This window comes from Colius striatus, chromosome 1 (assembly GCF_028858725.1).
Source record: "Colius striatus isolate bColStr4 chromosome 1, bColStr4.1.hap1, whole genome shotgun sequence".
Lineage (NCBI taxonomy): Eukaryota > Metazoa > Chordata > Aves > Coliiformes > Coliidae > Colius > Colius striatus.
This window is the reverse complement of record NC_084759.1, coordinates 63,590,000-63,607,214: the sequence shown is the minus strand read 5'-3', so window position 1 is coordinate 63,607,214 and position 17,215 is coordinate 63,590,000. Positions and strand designations below refer to the sequence as shown.

Genomic DNA, 17,215 nt, shown 5'->3' with positions numbered 1-17,215 from the left:
AGACAGTCAAGCTCAAAACTCCAAAGAAGAGCAGATGAGAAACTGCTGACCTTGTTTAATCACTTAAGTTGTCATGACTGCTCTGTAATGACCATGTGGCCAACACAGTGAAAGGCACAAGACTAAACATCTAGAATGGATTTAAGAAATTACATACACAATTACTTCTAGTCCACATCTACAATGGAGACAGAAAACATTAAATGAAACTTCTGTGGACAGAGAGACCAACGTCAACAAAATGCTTTTGTGAGCAATCCTGAAACTAAACATAGTCAAAATCAATTTACTTTCAAACAATTACATTTTAAATCCCCCTTGGCTTTTCCAAAGCAATGTTGAAAACCATGGCAAACATTTCCAAAATTGAGTGAGAAAAGACAAGGTATGCAACTCACAAGTAACCATGAAATAAAATTATATCCAACTAAGACTATAGCCAGAAGCAAATCAGGTTACCAAGAGACAGCAGTGATCTTTTATGTCAAGAACTTCCTAGGGCTGCTCAAAGGTTGACTAACAATAAAATCTCCTACCATTTTTAACAGCCTATCTGTAGCCTGAAGTGACAAACTATCCTCTGGAGAGGTCAGGCAACTTTTGTACCTGAAGCTGTCAACAGCTTAAAGTTCCTGTAGCCCAAGGTAAAAATGTTAATGTATACCATTGGGAGAACTACAGAATTTCACTGTTGACCAAAGACCTTCAAAAATCTTACTGAACAAAAGTAGAGGAAAAGTATAAAATAAATCCCTGAGCAGAAAGAATAAAAAAAATAACATAATACTACACAAATCTGGTAGCAAAGAAATAAAACTATTCATGCCAGAAAAACAAAAAAGCTGTGAAAAAATGGTTTTAAGAACAACTAAGGTCAACATAATCTGGGTGAAATTTTTGGTTTTTATATTTATTCTCACTTGCAAAAGCTCAGGGGTCTACATGCACTGTAAAGAAACAGGTTCTTCAGAGACCTTGAAGTGCAAGAATCCACTCCAGAGTCAGAAACAGAAGTCAATATGCTACTTTTTTGATGTTCAGAATTCTGGAAAACAAGATAATGAGGATGTTTGCTGATCAAAAAACAAACAAAAAAATCAACAGGTAAGTAAATTATTGGCTTGCTCAATTTTAGTTTTCCTAGTGCATTAATAACCCCTCATGCGTTCACTTCTGGTAAAAAGTGTAAAACAGCTCTTCCCCCATTTCTGTAGAAACACAGAATCATTTTGGTTAGAAAAGAGCCTTAAGATCATCAAGTCCAACCACAAACTTCACACTACCAAGCCATGTTCCTCAGCACCTCATGTACATGTCTTTAAATATCTCTAGGGATGGTGACTCCACTACCTCCCTGGGCAGCCTGGTTCAATGCTTAATAACCCTTTCAGTGAAACAGTTCTTCCTAATGGAAGTTGGACCTTCCCTTGGCGCAACTTAAGGCTGTTTCTTCTTGTGCTACTGGTCATTATTTGGGAGAAGAGACCAACCCTCACCCTGCTACAATCTCCTTTCAGGCAGTAGTAGAGACGGATCATGTCTCCACTTAGCCTCCTCTTCTCCAGGACAAATGCCCCCAGCTACTACAGCCGCTCCTCCTAAGACCTGTACTCCCTTCACCAACTTAACACTTGGCTTTGCAATTACCTCTTTTTTTCTGCTGCCCTGCAAACCAGCACCTCACCTCCCTTACCGCCGAGCCGCTCCCTCACGTACACATACTCCTACACCTTCTGCAATTAACCGCTTACGAGCTCTACTTGGCCTTTGGGTAGGATTCCACAGACCCACCCCCGGTGCCGTAGCCCACTTCGGCCCCATGGGTGGCCGCCGCAGTCCCCGGGAGGAGACTGCGCTTCACGGTGATGCGCTTCACACCGGGCGCACCGGCAGAAACGGCGCCGTTCACTTCCCCCCCGTCCCCTCACACGCCCGCAGCTGGACCGGGCGTCGCACACCAGGCCCGGCAACAGCCTCTCCTCCCGCTCGCCCTCCCCCAGCACCTGCCAGCACCAGGCGCCACCGCCACACCGGGAGCTGGTCCCGCCGCTTCCAAAGCCTCGCGGTGTGGTGCGCTACCCGCGGCCGGGGCCGGGCCGGGCCAGGCCGGGCGCCGCCTCAGGCCGCACTGTCAGCGCCCAGGCCTCGCGGCGCGCCGGGGTCCGCCGGTGGGCGGCGGGGAAAGGGGGACGGGACGGGGACGCACCGCTTCCGCTGTCGCATAGGCCCCGCCCTACGCAACGTCACCCGACGGGGCGGGAGAGATGGAATGAAGGGGGAGCCCCCCTCACCCAGAGAGACCGAGGCGCTTCCGGTCACGCGCCGGAGGAGGACCCATCCACCCCCCTCAAGTCGTCCCGGCTACAAGTGCCGGGGGTGTGGCCTCAACGACCTCCGCCCATCGGGGGGCGCGTCCGGGGCGGAGCTGTGAGCGAGTCCGCGGCATAGCTGCGTGGGGCTTGGCTTCTGTGCTTCAGGCTGTGGCTCCCGGCTTTTCGTAGGGGTTTCCTTGGAGTGAGAAGCGAGGAAGGCGTTCGTCTTTGTGGTCCTCTTATAACATGAGGCCTTTTTCTTTTCCTGGGTCGTTCCAGGGACTCTAACCGGCTCAGCTCGTCCTCAGAGACTGGCGCGCTGAGCGTCAGGGATCGCACCGGACTCGTGCACCTACACGGGGGAGGATCCCGCTGGAGGAAGCGATTCCAACAGCGCAACGCCCCTCGTGATCTGGGCAGGTCCGGAATAATCCCTTTATCATTTACAAATGCTGCACTTACGTTGCAGATAGAAGTTACAACCCAGGTCCTGCCCGGCCGTACAACGGATAAACACCGGTGGAAAGAGCGGCTCTTCCAACAAAAAAGGAGTAACAGGATCGTTTGGGATGAGGGAAAGTGCAAGAAAACGAATTGCATAAACTGCCAGAATGAAATAACGCCAATAAGTGTTATTACATTGGCGGCTTGTATCCTGAAATGATTTTATTAAGTATTCAAAACATGAATTCGTACTCCTAGAAGCGCCGTATATATACAGCAATAACGGTACAGACACGGTCACCTATATATGCGACTTTCTCTTACTCATGTTACACGTTGCCCGCGCTTCTGAACGCTCCAAAAGGCATCAAGTACTTCAAATTACTTTGCACTTTTATGCTGTAAGTGCGACACGGCTAATTTACTAACGTAATCATTTTTAATTCCCGGTTTTGCTTTTAAGCATGTAAGCAGATTACTGACTCCCAATGAGCAGTCAGCTCTCTTCGGAAGTACGCAACTTCTGTTACCGCAGATCAAGAAGTGCTGATTGCCAGTTACCACTTTTACGGCCAAGATTTAGCCCCCGTTTTACTTCTTCAGCGAAGCTCCTGCGTGTGGCAGAATAAACGGTCTGCTGACAGCGTTGTAGTAAAATGGGCTTATTTTCCCTATCCATCAGTGTCGGCTGGAGAAGGACATCACCCACCAGCAAGGCAGACCTTCCGACTCGCTGCCCGGAGGAGCCGAGCTGGGCCCCGCTTCCGCTGTCCCCGAGCCAGGCTCCACACGGCACAGACTGCCGCCCGCGCCAGAACAAAATCACAGCATGGGAGCGGCTGGAAGTTAGCTCTAGCAATCATTTGGTCCAGCTCCCTGCTAAAGCAGGCCCGCCTAGATCAGGCCGCAGAGGAACGCATCCAGGCGGGTTTTGAAACTCTCCAGAGCAGGAGACTCCACACTCCACCCTAGACAGCCTGTGCCAGGGCTCCCTCGCCCGCATAGGAAAGAAGTTTCTCCTCGTGTTCAAGTGGAACTCTTTGTGTTCAAGCTTGTGCTCGTTACCCCTTGTCCTGTCACTGGGCGCTAGAGAAAAAGTCTCGCTCCATCTTCCTGACCTCCTCTTTGGCGCAGCGCGCCTACACCGAAGGCCCGTTCCCAACCCTTTCTTGTACTCCCTCCGCTCCGGCCGGCGCTCCCCAGCCCTTCCGCGCCGCCACACGCACTTCCCGACGGGGCAACGGTGCGGGGCCGGTGCAGCTCAAACGTCACGTCCCGCGCCGAGCCCCCGCCCCGCACGCTCCTGCGCAGCATTGTGGGAGGCCGGAAAGGGGTCGCCGGGGAAAGAAAATGGCGGCGCAGGGAAGGGGCAGGGTGCGTAGTGGCAAGGAGGAGCACGGGTCGGGGCGTTCGGAGTCGGAGCTGCTGCTGCACCCGGAGCTGCTCTCGGAGGAGTTCCTGCTGCTCACCCTGGAGCAGGTGCGCCCGGGCGCCGCCGAGGAGCGAGCCGGACCCGGAGCGGCGGCCCCTGAGGCGGGATGGGGAGAGGGGTTGAGGGGATGGCGGTGCGGTGCCTACCCGCCCCGCACCGCGGGAAGGGAGGCCCAGCCCCGATTGTTGTCCTGTACTCTCTCTGCGTTAGACTTGCCCGTTTGTTTCTCCGGTTTACTTCTCAGGGACATTCCCCATCACTTCCACGGGAAGTTTTCTCTTGGTCCTCTTCCACTTTTCACTCTTTGCATGAGTGGCAATAAACGTTCCGGGAAAAGCAAACCTGAAGTTGATACTCTGTGCGATATGTACTTGCTTAGAGGAGGCCCGTACCGTGAGAGATCTCTCCGTGTTTGAAAAGGGGCGCTGCTTGAATACTCTTAGCTGCTAAGGAACGATTTACCCAGGTCTGTGTGTCCGTGGGACAGTGTTTGCCTACAGCAAAATTATTTGTGAAAATATGATCTTTATTTCGTTGAAGTTGATGCATTCCTACCTAGTGAGTTAAGGAAGTTCATTCTGAATAGTCAAGCTAATGCTTAAGTCTGCATAACTGAAAAAAGAAATAGTTTAAAAGTGAGTTATAAACAGTTTTGGATGGTATAAAGCTTCAGTTTGATGTGATTTGATGTACTGTTTGCTGACTTGCCTGAAAATTTTAGGTGTATAAAGCAATAGTAATCAGGTTTTTTTGTGATCTTGCTGAGTGTCTGTGTGCTCTTGCCCATGTAGTTGACATAGACAAAAGTGCCCAGGTTTTGGGTCCCCATCAGAAATCACAAAGTATTGCCAAAATCAGTAGTGGCAGAGGCTTGACCTTCTTTCAATGACCTTTAGTTTGTAGGAAGTTGGTAGTTTTTTTCTCTAGTAGTAAGTTTGGTAGGAGGTAGCAAGAAGTTCTGTTTACACAACTGTGTGTGATTAGAAAGAAAACTGATGGTTTTAACGGATGGTTCACAGCTTATTATTTGAGAACTGGGGAAGGAACTATGGCTCTCCAACTGTAACTTTGGCCCGCATTATGTTCTAGTTGTTTGTTTTTTAGAAAGGGGCAAAGATGGTGATCTACCTATTACTGGTCACAACTGGATCCACCTGTCCCTGACACTGATGAAAACAGCCCATCATACACCAAAATTTCAAGAAGAGCTCATGGTACCAGTGCTGAAATGCACGTAACAGAGAGTGGCAGCAATGAGGGGCAAGAGACACACAAGGATGCACAGAAAGGGGTATGTGAGGAGATGCTCTTGCAGGTAGTAGAAGAAGAAACCACTGTATGCTATCTCAGATATCCCACATTGCCAATTGCCTCACTGAAGGGAGGGGCTAAGTATAATCCACTGAGAAAACGAGGGAAAGCAGGAGACCAAGCTGTTGTTGGCATGAGGTGGTTTATGACCTCTTCACTCTGTTCAGTGCTACAGCCCTCTCAGATCTGAAACCCTAGCATTTAGGCCCAATACACTACTTTAAAGTGACTTTTGAAAGAAAAAATTACACCACTGGGATGCTTGTGCTTTGAATTCATGATGATAACTGTTTTTTTTTTCTGTTCCCCGCAGAAAAATATTGTTGTGGAAAGTGATGTAAAGATGGACAAAGATGGTCTCACTGATCTTTATATTCAGCATGCTATTCCACTGCCTCAGCGTGACCTACCGAAAAGTAGATGGGGGAAAATGATGGAAAAGAAGAGACAACAAAATGAGTCAAAAAGTGAGAATAAAAGGTAATTTAGTTTTTATTGGGCTAGACTTGGAGAATTTAGGACAGTGCATTCCTTTCTCCTTCTCTGACTGTGGGGTCCACATGGTCGCCTTCTTGTACCACTCTTACCTAAACACTTCAGATTCCCGTCCTTAAATAGTGATCGCAGAGGCACCAGATTGGCCCAGCTGGGCCAGAGGTAGGTCTGAACCCAAGAGCCAGGGTCCAAGTCCAGAGAACTCTTTACTGGGTCTTCACTGCAACTCCTTCCCCCTATTACAAAGCAAAAGCTACTTCTTGCTAAACCATGACATTCCACCACTCACCTCCGCAAATTACTTACTCAAGAAAACAAGGAAATCTAAACCATCTTCGCAAACCACTACACAGTAACTTAGATCAAACAGAATCAAATACATAGTGCATAAATACAATACACATATTCAACATCAAAAGCAAAAGGACAAATTAAGCAATTCTCAAGTCTTTGGTACTTGAGTCTAATTGTGGTCTTTTGTCCCTTGATGGGCCTAAACCTAGACAGACATCTACCATCTTTCTGGGAAACCCTTTTCAAGTGTTTCAACACCTTCATTATAAAATAGGTCTTTTTTTTTGTGTAGTGTGAGTATACCCTCTTTGAGTTTAAAACCATTGCTCTTTGTCCCATTACAGCAGGCCCTACTAAGAAAATCTGTCCTTATCTTCATTTATAAGCACCGTTTAAGTATTGAAAGGCCACAAAATTGTCTCCCCAGAGCCTTGTCTTCTCCAGACTGAACAACCCCAACTTTCTCAGCTTGTGTTCAGAGGAGAGGTATTCCATCCCTCTGGTGATCTTCATGTCCCTCCTCTGGACTCAGTTCAACAGATCCACATGCGTCCTTATGTTGAGAGCCCCAGAGCTGGATGCAGGACCTTAAGTGGGGGTCTCAGGAGAGCAGAGTAGAGGGGGAGAATCACCTCCCTCAACCTGCAGCTTTTGACACAGCTCTCAATCCCCCAGCCTGTGTTGATGCTGGGTTATTGGTACATTTCAAGGTACTTTAAGAAAAAATAAGTATCTTCTGCTTCACTGTGTACTTGTTGAATAGTAGTCATATTTACAGTGTCTTAAGAAAAATACTGAAAGTGTGTCTTGCTCTCTGAGCAAGTGTGTTTGCTCTCTGAGCAGAATTGTTCGACTCTACAGTCAGGAATGTGTGCTACAGCGGTTTTGTGTCCAATTCACATATGCTTTCTGAAAGAAACAATTGCCTTGTTTTTAAAATCTTTGTTTTTCTTTGATCAGAAAGCAAAATCTCCCTCAAAAGTTTTATCTTACTGACTTTCTTCTCTTGATCCAACCTTGCCCAAGACTTTGACATGTGATGTGCACGAGTGACATCCGGAATTAGCTTCAGTAGTAAATCCTAAGGAATGGTGGATGGAAATTTTTGTTTTGGTTTTGAAGTATTACAGCTTACTGATTTAATGAGTCTGCTTTAGCTTTACTGAGGTTTCTAATTGGGAAGAGCGAAACAAATTTTATCAAATGATCTATTTTTTTCTTCACTGCTTTTAAAAAATTTTGTGTTAGTTTTCTTTAGGGGTTTTTTTTTTAATATGCCTAGAAGTTTATAGTGCCTCAGTTTTTTTACAACATGCAACTTGAGGATGAAAGCATAATGTTCGAGTTTGTATAATAAGAAACATAGTGTGCTGTAATAGGTGGGAAAGATTTTTTTTCTCATTGAAATAAAGATGGCAGGCTAGGTGTTTGTGGGAGAATTACAGAATGGTAGGGGTTGGAAAGGACCTCTAGAGATCATCTAGTCGAGCCCCCCTGCTAAAGCAGGTTCACCTCGATCAGATCACACAGGAACATGTCTGTGTGGGTTTTGAAAACCTCCAGAGAAGGAGACTCCACACCCTCCCTGGGCAGCCTGTGCCAGGGCTCTCTCACAGTGAAGAAGATTTTTCTTATGTTTCTTTGGAACTTTTTGTGTTCCAGCTTTTGTCCATTACCTCTTGTCCTATCACTGGATACAACAGAAAAAAAAGTGATGCGTGACCTCCTGACATCCACCATTTAGATATTTGTAAATATTAATGAGATTCCCACCCTCAGACTCCTCTAGACTAAACAGCCCCAGTTCCCACAGCCTGATATGAAAGATGTTCCAGTCCCCTGATTATCTTGATTGCATTACAATGGACTCTCCAGAAGTTCCCTGTCCATCTTGAGCTGGGGATCCCAGAACTGGACACAGGACTCCAGATGAAGCCTCACCAGAGCAGAGTAGAGGGGGAGGAGAACCTCTCTGGACCTGCTGGTCACACTCTTCCTCATGGGGCAATGTTCCTTTTCAGATGAGAGAGTGACATCATCCAGAGTTTATTTGTAGACTACATTTAGGGAGCACTGGCACAAGCTGCCCAGATGAGTGTGGAGTCTCTTTCTCTGGAGACATTCAAAACCCACCTGAATGAGTTCCTGTGTGATCTACTCTAGGTGGTCCTGCTCTGGCAGGGTGATTGGACTAGATGATCTTTTGAGGTCCCTTCCAACCCTTAAGATTTTCTAATATTTTGGTACACTAAAGTTCAGTAATGGTTAAACCTATGTAGCATTTGCTGGGAAAATAGTAGGTAAAAGGGGACATGGTTAATCTACTAGTCTACTTTTCTTTAGCAGTTAGTCTTAGCACTTAACATCTAGCATACTCAGCTTAGATTTTTGCTTTGTTTATAGACAGTTTTAAGATTTTTCCAGCAGCTGCTGGTTTTACTTGTCTTACATCTTTGATACTTACCAAATATGCTGGCAAAATACTGTCTAGAGAAGTTAATTGCTACTAGTATGAGTAAGCCCAGAGCAACGGGAGAAATAGGCTTTCATCAGTTTCAGTAAGTAGAAATTACACAGAGAAAACTTCAGTTTTAGTGTATTGATATAAGGAATCAAAGAAGTTCAGTCATCTTTTTTGGATGTTAAAAATATTACAGTTTTCCTCGTAATTGTGTGCACCACTTAAGCCCAGCTGTCATGGTGACATTGTGCAGAGGAGGAAGTAGAACCTGGCATTCTTGTTTTTAAAGAACAAAACAAAATTCCTAGGTGTTGTGAGGCTTGAAGTTATTTGCAGGTCAAAATTGGGAACTAAGCGTGCTGTTTGCTTTAGAAGGTAGATAAACTGGTCGATTTTATGAACAGGAGCTTTCCAATGAGTTCCTCTGTGGAGAGGTCAGCTTTACGATATTCGCTGGAATCAATGTGAGGTTTTAAGACTTGATCAGCACAGCTCAGTGCATATTTGCATGCCTGTAGTAGTTACAGCTAAGAGGTAAAAACACATGGAAGTTTAAAAGTTGCTTTTGTGTGTTGTGTTTCATTTCACTGCTGATGATTGATGGCATGTCCTAAAAGACTTGTTTTGTATCAGTTGAGCTGCAGTAACATGTCATACCTCAATAATACTGTCTGGTATGTAAGGTTACAGGTAACGGTTTATATGTCTTAATATTGGAGCTCGCAGACAATCATACCAAATAAAACCAATTGCAATTTATCCAGCTTCAAGCATTCCAGAAAGTATTTGTGTTCAAGGACAGTTAATCTTGTAGCTCTGCAGGATCATCTTGCCTCTGAAAGAAAGAGGATGGTATGAATCTCAATGTATATTTAGTTTCTGAAGTGCCATAGAGTCTGAAGACTCTCATGTACAACCTCAGTCTCCAGGATCACTCTGGCTGTTCATGCTCAGTTGTGGCCTTGGTAGAGCTTGTCATTTGTCCTTAGTCACCTGAGAGGTTGTTTTGGCATCCCCTGAGAACTGTTAATGTGTTGGTAATACCAAGTTCTATGTAAAACACAGTACTATTGATCCAGTTTCAGACATTCCTGGAAGAGATGGTCACCTGCCTGTTTTGGTAAAAGACAAGTATTTAGGATAATCAGGGGATGAGAGCTAAACCCTACACTTGTTTCAGGGTGCTAACGTGAATGCCAGGCTAAGCTAGGCAAGAATAGGAGAGTTTTTCATTAAACTGCCCTCATAATTGGAAATTACTCTGAGGCCATCCTGACTACATGAGAGATCAGGTGAAACATTGGAAACCCAGATTGTAGCAGGTGGTCATTTCTGTAAGTGCTACAATTGTAAAATTCAGTTTTGACCAGGTAACAGTCCTCTTAGAATTGCAATTAGTTTTTGCCAGTTTTCATCAAGCTGAATTAAAAATAAACCTCAAACAACAAACTGAAACACCTAAGCCCTACATAGGAAAAGCATGCTTATTATGTTAAGAAAGGTGACTGAAAAAAGGTATAAAATCTTTTCTTTCACATAGTTTATAAACTAGCTTTACAAAAAGATTGCTGAGGAATGTGTTCCTTGTCAGGAGTGTTATATAAATTCTTGGACAAAGCCAAAGTGAGCAAGAAGTATCGTGTTGTATTTTCAAAATGTGTGTCAGCTTTTTAGAATTTTCAAGTGAATTTACTCTCCTTAATTTAATAGATGTCTTAAATACTATTAAATAACAGTAGTATTTAACTGAAACAACGTGGCTGGCTGAACACTTCTGGTCTTGGAAGGTAGACTCACTTGGTAGAAGCTCTCCTAGAAACCATGTCAACTGTAGTTATAAGCCGAAGAGAGTTGTCTGAGCTATTGACAAACAAATGCCAAATGAGTTGAAGATCTTTCTTTGTCTCTATAGTCCTGGGAACCCAATGAAAAGAAAAAGAGGAGGATTATGTGACATACATTGTTCTGAACAGATAGTATTCTAGAAGCAAATCTTGAGTAAGAGCTGAAATTTCTCTTGCTCTATGAGTTCTTAAATATGACTCCTTTTGCCATTTTCTTTTTAAAGAAACCCCTGGTCTTGACAGAAATTGTGCAAGCAATGTGCAATTACTTAATACATGAAGTTTATCAGCAGCTATTGGTCTAATGTTGTTCCAAGTCAAATGAATCAAGTGTCTGCTTGCAGCTTATTTTGAAGTCCATTGAGATGTCTAACAAAAAGATTGTCCAATTCATTAATTAAAAATGCAGTAATATATTTGTTGAAAACAATACAGTTCAAGTTTTATTCTTCTGTTTAATATGAGATTATTAAATAGTAAGTGTGTACTGAAAACTGAAGTTTCTAAACACGAATGTTATGCAACTTAATAGTGGCTTGGGTTTTTTTGTTTGTTAAATCTATGCTTTAAGAACACTTTCTCTTGGCTATTCTTGAGCAATGCTTTTTCAAAACTAAACTCACATAGAGCGAGTTTTAATACCTTTGTGATTTATTTGTTTGCAGTCAGGATGTTTTCTGATCCTACTGTTTTAATTTTAGTTCAATAGTATTCCTTTTTTCGTGATTCAATTGTTACTAAATTGGCCAGCTCTGACTACCTGTGGGCTTAAAGTCACAAGCTATTAAAAAGAATAGTCATTCAGTCAGTTTAGGGTTCCTGTTCCAAGACAGCTTATTTCAAAACAGATATGCTTTTATTTCTTGTCTAACAGTCTTTTAGACTGTCTTAGCATTGTGATTTTGAGTAAGAGTGGAAACAGGGAGATGTAGAAGCATCAGAGTATGGATGGTGTTCCTGTAGCTAAGATGACATACACTTTCTCAAATATTCACCTTTTGAAACACTTAACAGCTGTTACCTGTAGTTGCTCTGGAATAGCTACAGTAGTATAAACATATAGTCTTTGGTGATACAGCTGTAACTCTGCCTAGAAAATTCCTCACACAACTCTTTTTTTTTTTACTGAGTAACAGTCCCTCACACAACCCCCTGCCACTGCCTTATATTTTTGAAGCAATTTCTATTGCCTGATTTTGGAGCAGCTAAGAGTTTAAGTTAAGTGTTTTGGAATATATTTTTACTTTAGGTAAGATTAAAGCTCAGATGTACTATTTTTGGATCATCTAGCTTGTGTTTTTGAGAATGTCACAATTTGTGTTTTCAGTGTTACAACGGTGGAAGGTTTAAGGAAACGGCCATTAATTGTATTCGATGGCAATTCGACAAGTACAAGTATAAAGGTGAAGAAGACAGAGAACGGGGCTGCCGATCGCCTGAAACCTCCTCCAGCTGGAAGCACCACCAACACTGTCAGAAGATTATCAGCTCCTTCAAATGCCTCAACATACATTTCAGCCTCCGGTTTATCAGAGGACGCTAAACTGGGAATGAGGAATAACGAGGCTAAGCAGAACAATATTTCAAAGACTAACAGCAGTGTGTTGGCTAGTCTAAAGGTGTACCCTTTGTCTCCAGTAGCAGGAACTACTGTTGTGAAGTTAAAGAGAGCTGTTCCAAAAGAAGAATCTGATTTGCCGGTATGTACATTCAGGGATTTTTTGTTGAGGGTGTTTTTGTGGGTTTGTTTTTATTTTTCAGTTGGGGCTGACAGGAACCAAAAGTGTAGGCCCTTGTAAGTGTTGTCAGGATTGTTTTGTTTTGGAGTAATGGTCGAATCTTTATTTAAAAACAAGCAAAAGAGTAACTGGTTTAGAGAAGATAAGAAATGAAGTGCTTTGTACTTGTCCATGGGAAAGTTCTGTGTGAGAGAGAACTTTGTAGAAAACTACGTGTGATTTTAAAATGACTAAGAAGGTAATACTTAAGGTAGGTCTGGTAGCAGTCAAATAAAACACAAACAAAATAATCCTAGTGGTAGATCTGAGAGAACAGATATTCTAGAACAGCATCAGCAGCCCTTAGTGGAGGACAAGTGGTTTGTTTTCTGTAGAAGGGGAAGAAAAAATGGAATGATTACATTTGTAACAATGACACTTGGATGGTTGAGTAAAACAAGCTTTCATTTGTCAAAGGAAAAGAAGGGATGTTACAGGAACTGAAACGCTGAGGGCTGTAGAATATATCTTTAAAGGAAGAACAGCCATCTGTTTTAAATCTTGCATAGGGATTGGCAAGCTAGAGAAAGGAACTGGTTGTGAAAATCTGGAGAGCTACCTAGGTTGTGAGTCTGAGTGAGAAGCTGTAACAGCAAACCGTATTAGTTGAAGTGAGAGGCCAAAGTTTAAGTGTTCCTTTTGAGCCGTGGTGGTCGTAGTCACGTACCTGGGCTTCTACAAGATGATAAAAACATGCTGAGGTCTTGAACAGAAGGGTGCTGTTCTCAAGTGGAAGACTGATGACTGAGCTGTTAACCAGAAAGGTAAATGTTTACCTTCTTGCTGCAAGTTAAGATTAATCTGCAAACACATTTTCTGTGGGGAAGTGAACTCTACTACAGATGGGGGCAGAATGAGGGTGATGAGCTGAAGCAGTAAGAAAAACACTGAGGCAGGATATATGAATTCAGCAGGGCATATCTGTGAAAGTGTAGGTAGTGGTGCTGAATGTAGCTGCCAGTTAGGAACGAGGAGAAAAATAGAGCAGTGATTATTTTTGACTAGTCTTTAAGGTCTGGTCAGTGAGCAAGCAGCAATGGACTGTCTCCTCTTTAAAACATTCTACAAGGTAGGGAAAAGTCTCATATTTGTGTTGTGTTGCTTCACGATGCAAACGAAGGAATTTTCACATTTCCACTGGAAGAAGTCTGAGCTTCAGAGGAAGGAATCAAAATACCTATTCTCAACTGAACTGCAGAGGGAGCTTTGGATACGCAGCATGTGATTATACTGACTAAAATTTTCCCAGGACACCAGACCTAATTTCTATTTTCTCAATATTGCCTCATGTAATGCTTTCTATTAACCTCCTTTAAAAAAACAAAACGGGTAATACCAGTCCACACAGCAAGGATAAGTTCCATCTGACTTCTATTAAACATGAGCACCTAAACCCATGGCTATTGTGAAAGACAGTTTGAGCAACTTTTGCAAGAAGCATGGCTGAGGCCCTGAATGAAATTTATGCTGGAGATGTGTATTTCCTGCTACTGCTACTACTAACTTATTGTTGGATTTAGAACTCTTAAAAGTATTGGTCAGATCTGACCCTATAGAGCTTTTGAAACTTTTTAGAATGCATCTCACAGCTTTTTAAAACTTAATTTAAATGTTTTGTAGACACAGTGATGAACTGTTTAACTGATACTCTGAAGATGTGACCTTTGACACTTAAACTGTGCCTAAGGTAGAAAGTTGTGTTGTTCAAGTTAACACTGGTGAGTTCAGTCGTGCTTTGGCTAATGTTGGTCAGATGTATTTGCAGTCAGGCAAGTGTGTTATATAGATGTTTCTACACTGTCTGAAATTAAAGAACATGGTATTGAATAATAAGTGATTCAGCCAGGAATAATCAGTATACTTGGCAGATGGCTACAGAGCATAAAGCCTGATATATTTTAATTACAGTAATGACAGTTGCCTTTTCAAGCAAGTGACTGTTATTTGACTTTCAGGAAAAAAAATGAAGTTCTCGTAGCACATAGTACAGCTCTATCCCTCTAAACTTTGGATCTAATTCCCTTGAAGCTTTCAGTGTTTGTAATCTACAGGATTGCTGCAAATAAACTAACACTAGAGTTCTTTAGAAGAGAAATGCCTAGATTGTACTTCCAAAACCAGTGTGTTGCAGAATGTTCTTGATAACTCATATACCCTTCATTATGCTGCTTGTGTGAACTATTAAAGCCCTAATTTCTCAGTTTCTTTTTTCTTCTTTAAGATGGTGAAACGTAATTATTTCACCACTTCAATCTACCATTGCTTTACTTTTTTCTGGCTTGATTATTTTTCTTTGCTGGTTTCTTGGGCTAGGTCTTGAAAGATGACTTAATCTGAGGCTTTGACAGTTATTTCACCTTTTTTTATATAGGTCAATACAGATGAAGACCAACTTTTCCTTCTCTTTTAATGTTTTTACTATTTGACAAAAGTAAATGGTTTCCTAGTTGTATGATTGTTTTTTTTCATATACAATCTCATTTCAGCAAGCATTTTAAGCAGCGATCTGAAACTTTAGAAGTATGTTTTGAAACTCCAAGAAGTACCTGCTTCTAAGCTGCATGTTTGAAAGATATTTTTGTGTAACTAATGGTAGGATTAAGAGGAATCTAAAGACATATATGATTTGCAAGTAGTTTAAGTCAATGCCTTTAGTTTTCTTTTCTTTGGCAAAGTTCTGTGATATTTTATTTTCTCCACAAGATGGCAATAGAAAGCTGTTGTAGTAGCATATAGGGGAGTAGAGTGCTAGTACTAAATTTGAATATGGCAGGTAAATTACTATTCTACTCACACAGTATATCTGAGAATACTTACATATTTTCTTGTATTTCAGAATGACTTAAAGCCTACAGAAGCAAAGAAGAAAATCCAGCATGTTACATGGCCATGAAGTAGCTAATGATGCTTGAAATACAAATATTACTTCCATATTTTTGAACAGATAAGTCGTATTTAAACAATTCAAGTACAATTGTTTTTAAACCTTACAGGAACTGAGATTGCTGTGAAGTTCTAACACATTTAAAAAATTCTTGTTGTAAAGCTGCAGTCGTCATCACCTGTCACCTTAAGAAGGTCTACTCTTGTACACCAAGTACTAGTTCATTACTTTTTTAAAAGGTGGTAATATTACAATATACTAAACCTTCCACTTTTAGTTTTCAAGATTATTATAGTTCATCTCCTGCATGTCACTACGATTCACACATACAAATATTTTTGTTTTGTTTCAGCAAGATCAGGTTTGTTCTACTTCTGGTTAAATAGTTAAAATAGCTATTGAAATTTGGAGTGATCTGAAGAGCTTTCTTGTCTTTAAAAAGATAATTCATTTGATGAGAAAACTGACCATTTGGCTGATAAGATTGTACGACAAAATTTTGTCCTTTTTGTTGCGTGGAACTGGAGTGTAGAATTTATGGTGCAAGTTAAGTTGGTAATAAGAGATGAACTATTTCAACAGCATTACTTCAAATTGAAGTATCTCTTATTGACATATGAAATAAGAAATGCACAGATGGAAGTAAGTTATTAGATTGTTTGGTATGAGTCTTCAAGAGGAAGTAGTGAATGGATTAGTGCCATATTCTTTTAAATACGCACGCCTGTTTTATATGTGCATTGGTGTAAAAATGTGCCGATGCAGCAAATTCACTTGTTTTCCTGGTTACAATTATGCTTATAAAATATGGGGAAAACCTGTGGAATGCAGGCCAGTGCTTTCTCAACTTGCCAACACTTGGAGAGGAACAGGAATAGGAAGACAAAGAAGTACATCAAGAGCATTAGTGTATGCAGTTGTACTTGAACTTGTTTTTCCTTCCTTTGGTAATTTAAGATGGATATTGGTTTTCTGTGAAACTTCATGTTTCATCTGAATTATTGGTAATGCTTTATAAGGCAGAAATCTAGTTAACCTGACGATTTATTAAATCTGAGTGGCTCAGGGTGAAGCCAGCTTACATCCATTTTGGATATGGGAGGTAAATAATAATGTTCCCAGACTTAGTGAAACAAAAAAGAATCAACTTCTGATTCCTCTTAGTTAACCCACTAAAAGAAGCTGTCAGTAGTGATCTGAAAGCTTGTTTATATTTTTAATATTGATTAACATGGAAACCAAAAACTGTATCGTAATTACTGACAAAAGTTCTCCATTCACTGTTAGGACATTAAAAGGCACTTCATGAATGCTGTAAAATGGTAAGAGTGTGTGTTTTGCAACCGTGTGCCGTTTCCCTTTTCCTGAACACTTGTGCAGTTTTTGTACTTGAGTACAGCAAACTTTAACGTAATGTACATTTTGTATGTAAAGAGTTGTCTTTTGAGTAGCCTTATCCTATTTAAATAAATTCAATGAAAAGCAAACAAAGTGGTGCTGACTTGTTTTTGTGATGTAATGGAGCTAGTTCAAGTTATGTGGTATTAGTAGATTTGAAGTGATTAGCACTTAAAAAAAAAACCAAAACCCTTCCAGGGTGAAAGGTTCTGTAGCTACTTTGGAATTTTAGCAGCAGTTAGCATCATGTGAATTGTTGGTCTTTGCACTAGTGAGCAGCCTGGTTAGAAGTTCTGTTTTGTGGATGACTTCTTGGCAGGGGTTAGAGTTTAGTCTATATTTTGTTGTAGTTCCAGTTGCTAGGAGCATGTGTATGTTGATATGTGTTAAGGAGTGATCTGTGGAACTGTGCATGATGCTACTTTTGCATGGCAACAGGATACTTTCCAGTCTTGTGTTTCACCTCTCCTTTCCCAAAGTTGGAGACATTTTGCTGTTTGTTGTAAGGCTTGAAGGGCAAAGTGCAAGCCATGCTGCTCTTACTACCTTCTGCTACACCCTT

General features: G+C 41.9%; 2 protein-coding genes across 8 annotated transcripts in view; one reads left to right on the top strand and one right to left on the bottom strand.

The window, feature by feature from the left end:
• The window catches only part of TGFBRAP1 (transforming growth factor beta receptor associated protein 1), a 35,286-nt gene extending 32,546 nt beyond the window's left edge, over nt 1–2,740 (bottom strand). Inside the window, exon 1 of one of the 3 annotated variants that reach the window (XM_061997373.1) lies at nt 2,207–2,740. The gene's annotated coding sequence lies outside the window, so the exon portion shown is untranslated. The other 2 variants (XM_061997366.1, XM_061997381.1) reach the window with 2 other exon arrangements.
• On the top strand, nt 2,432–16,746 carry C1H2orf49 (chromosome 1 C2orf49 homolog). 5 transcript variants are annotated; one of them, XM_061997402.1, is made up of 6 exons: nt 4,153–4,235; nt 4,433–4,654; nt 5,293–5,479; nt 5,813–5,979; nt 11,921–12,293; nt 15,208–16,746. In XM_061997402.1, exons 3-6 carry the CDS (start codon nt 5,417–5,419, stop codon nt 15,262–15,264), a joined length of 660 nt encoding a protein of 219 aa, XP_061853386.1. In that variant the 5' UTR covers nt 4,153–4,235; nt 4,433–4,654; nt 5,293–5,416; the 3' UTR covers nt 15,265–16,746. The 5 variants fall into 5 exon arrangements, with proteins under 5 accessions (XP_061853398.1, XP_061853380.1, XP_061853386.1 ...); XM_061997421.1 differs by lacking the exon at nt 5,293–5,479; XM_061997414.1 differs by lacking the exons at nt 4,153–4,235; nt 4,433–4,654; nt 5,293–5,479 and adding an exon at nt 2,432–4,130.
• Nucleotides 16,747–17,215: the final 469 nt, after the last annotated feature.

Excerpts from the sequence above, each read along its gene's own strand:
- C1H2orf49 (XM_061997396.1), top strand. The coding sequence starts at position 4,107 with ATGGCGGCGCAGGGAAGGGGCAGGGTGCGTAGTGGCAAGGAGGAGCAC. Across the intron at positions 5,980-11,920 it reads TCAAAAAGTGAGAATAAAAG|TGTTACAACGGTGGAAGGTT; the intron begins GTAATTTAGTTT and ends TTGTGTTTTCAG. Across the intron at positions 12,294-15,207 it reads AAGAAGAATCTGATTTGCCG|AATGACTTAAAGCCTACAGA; the intron begins GTATGTACATTC and ends CTTGTATTTCAG.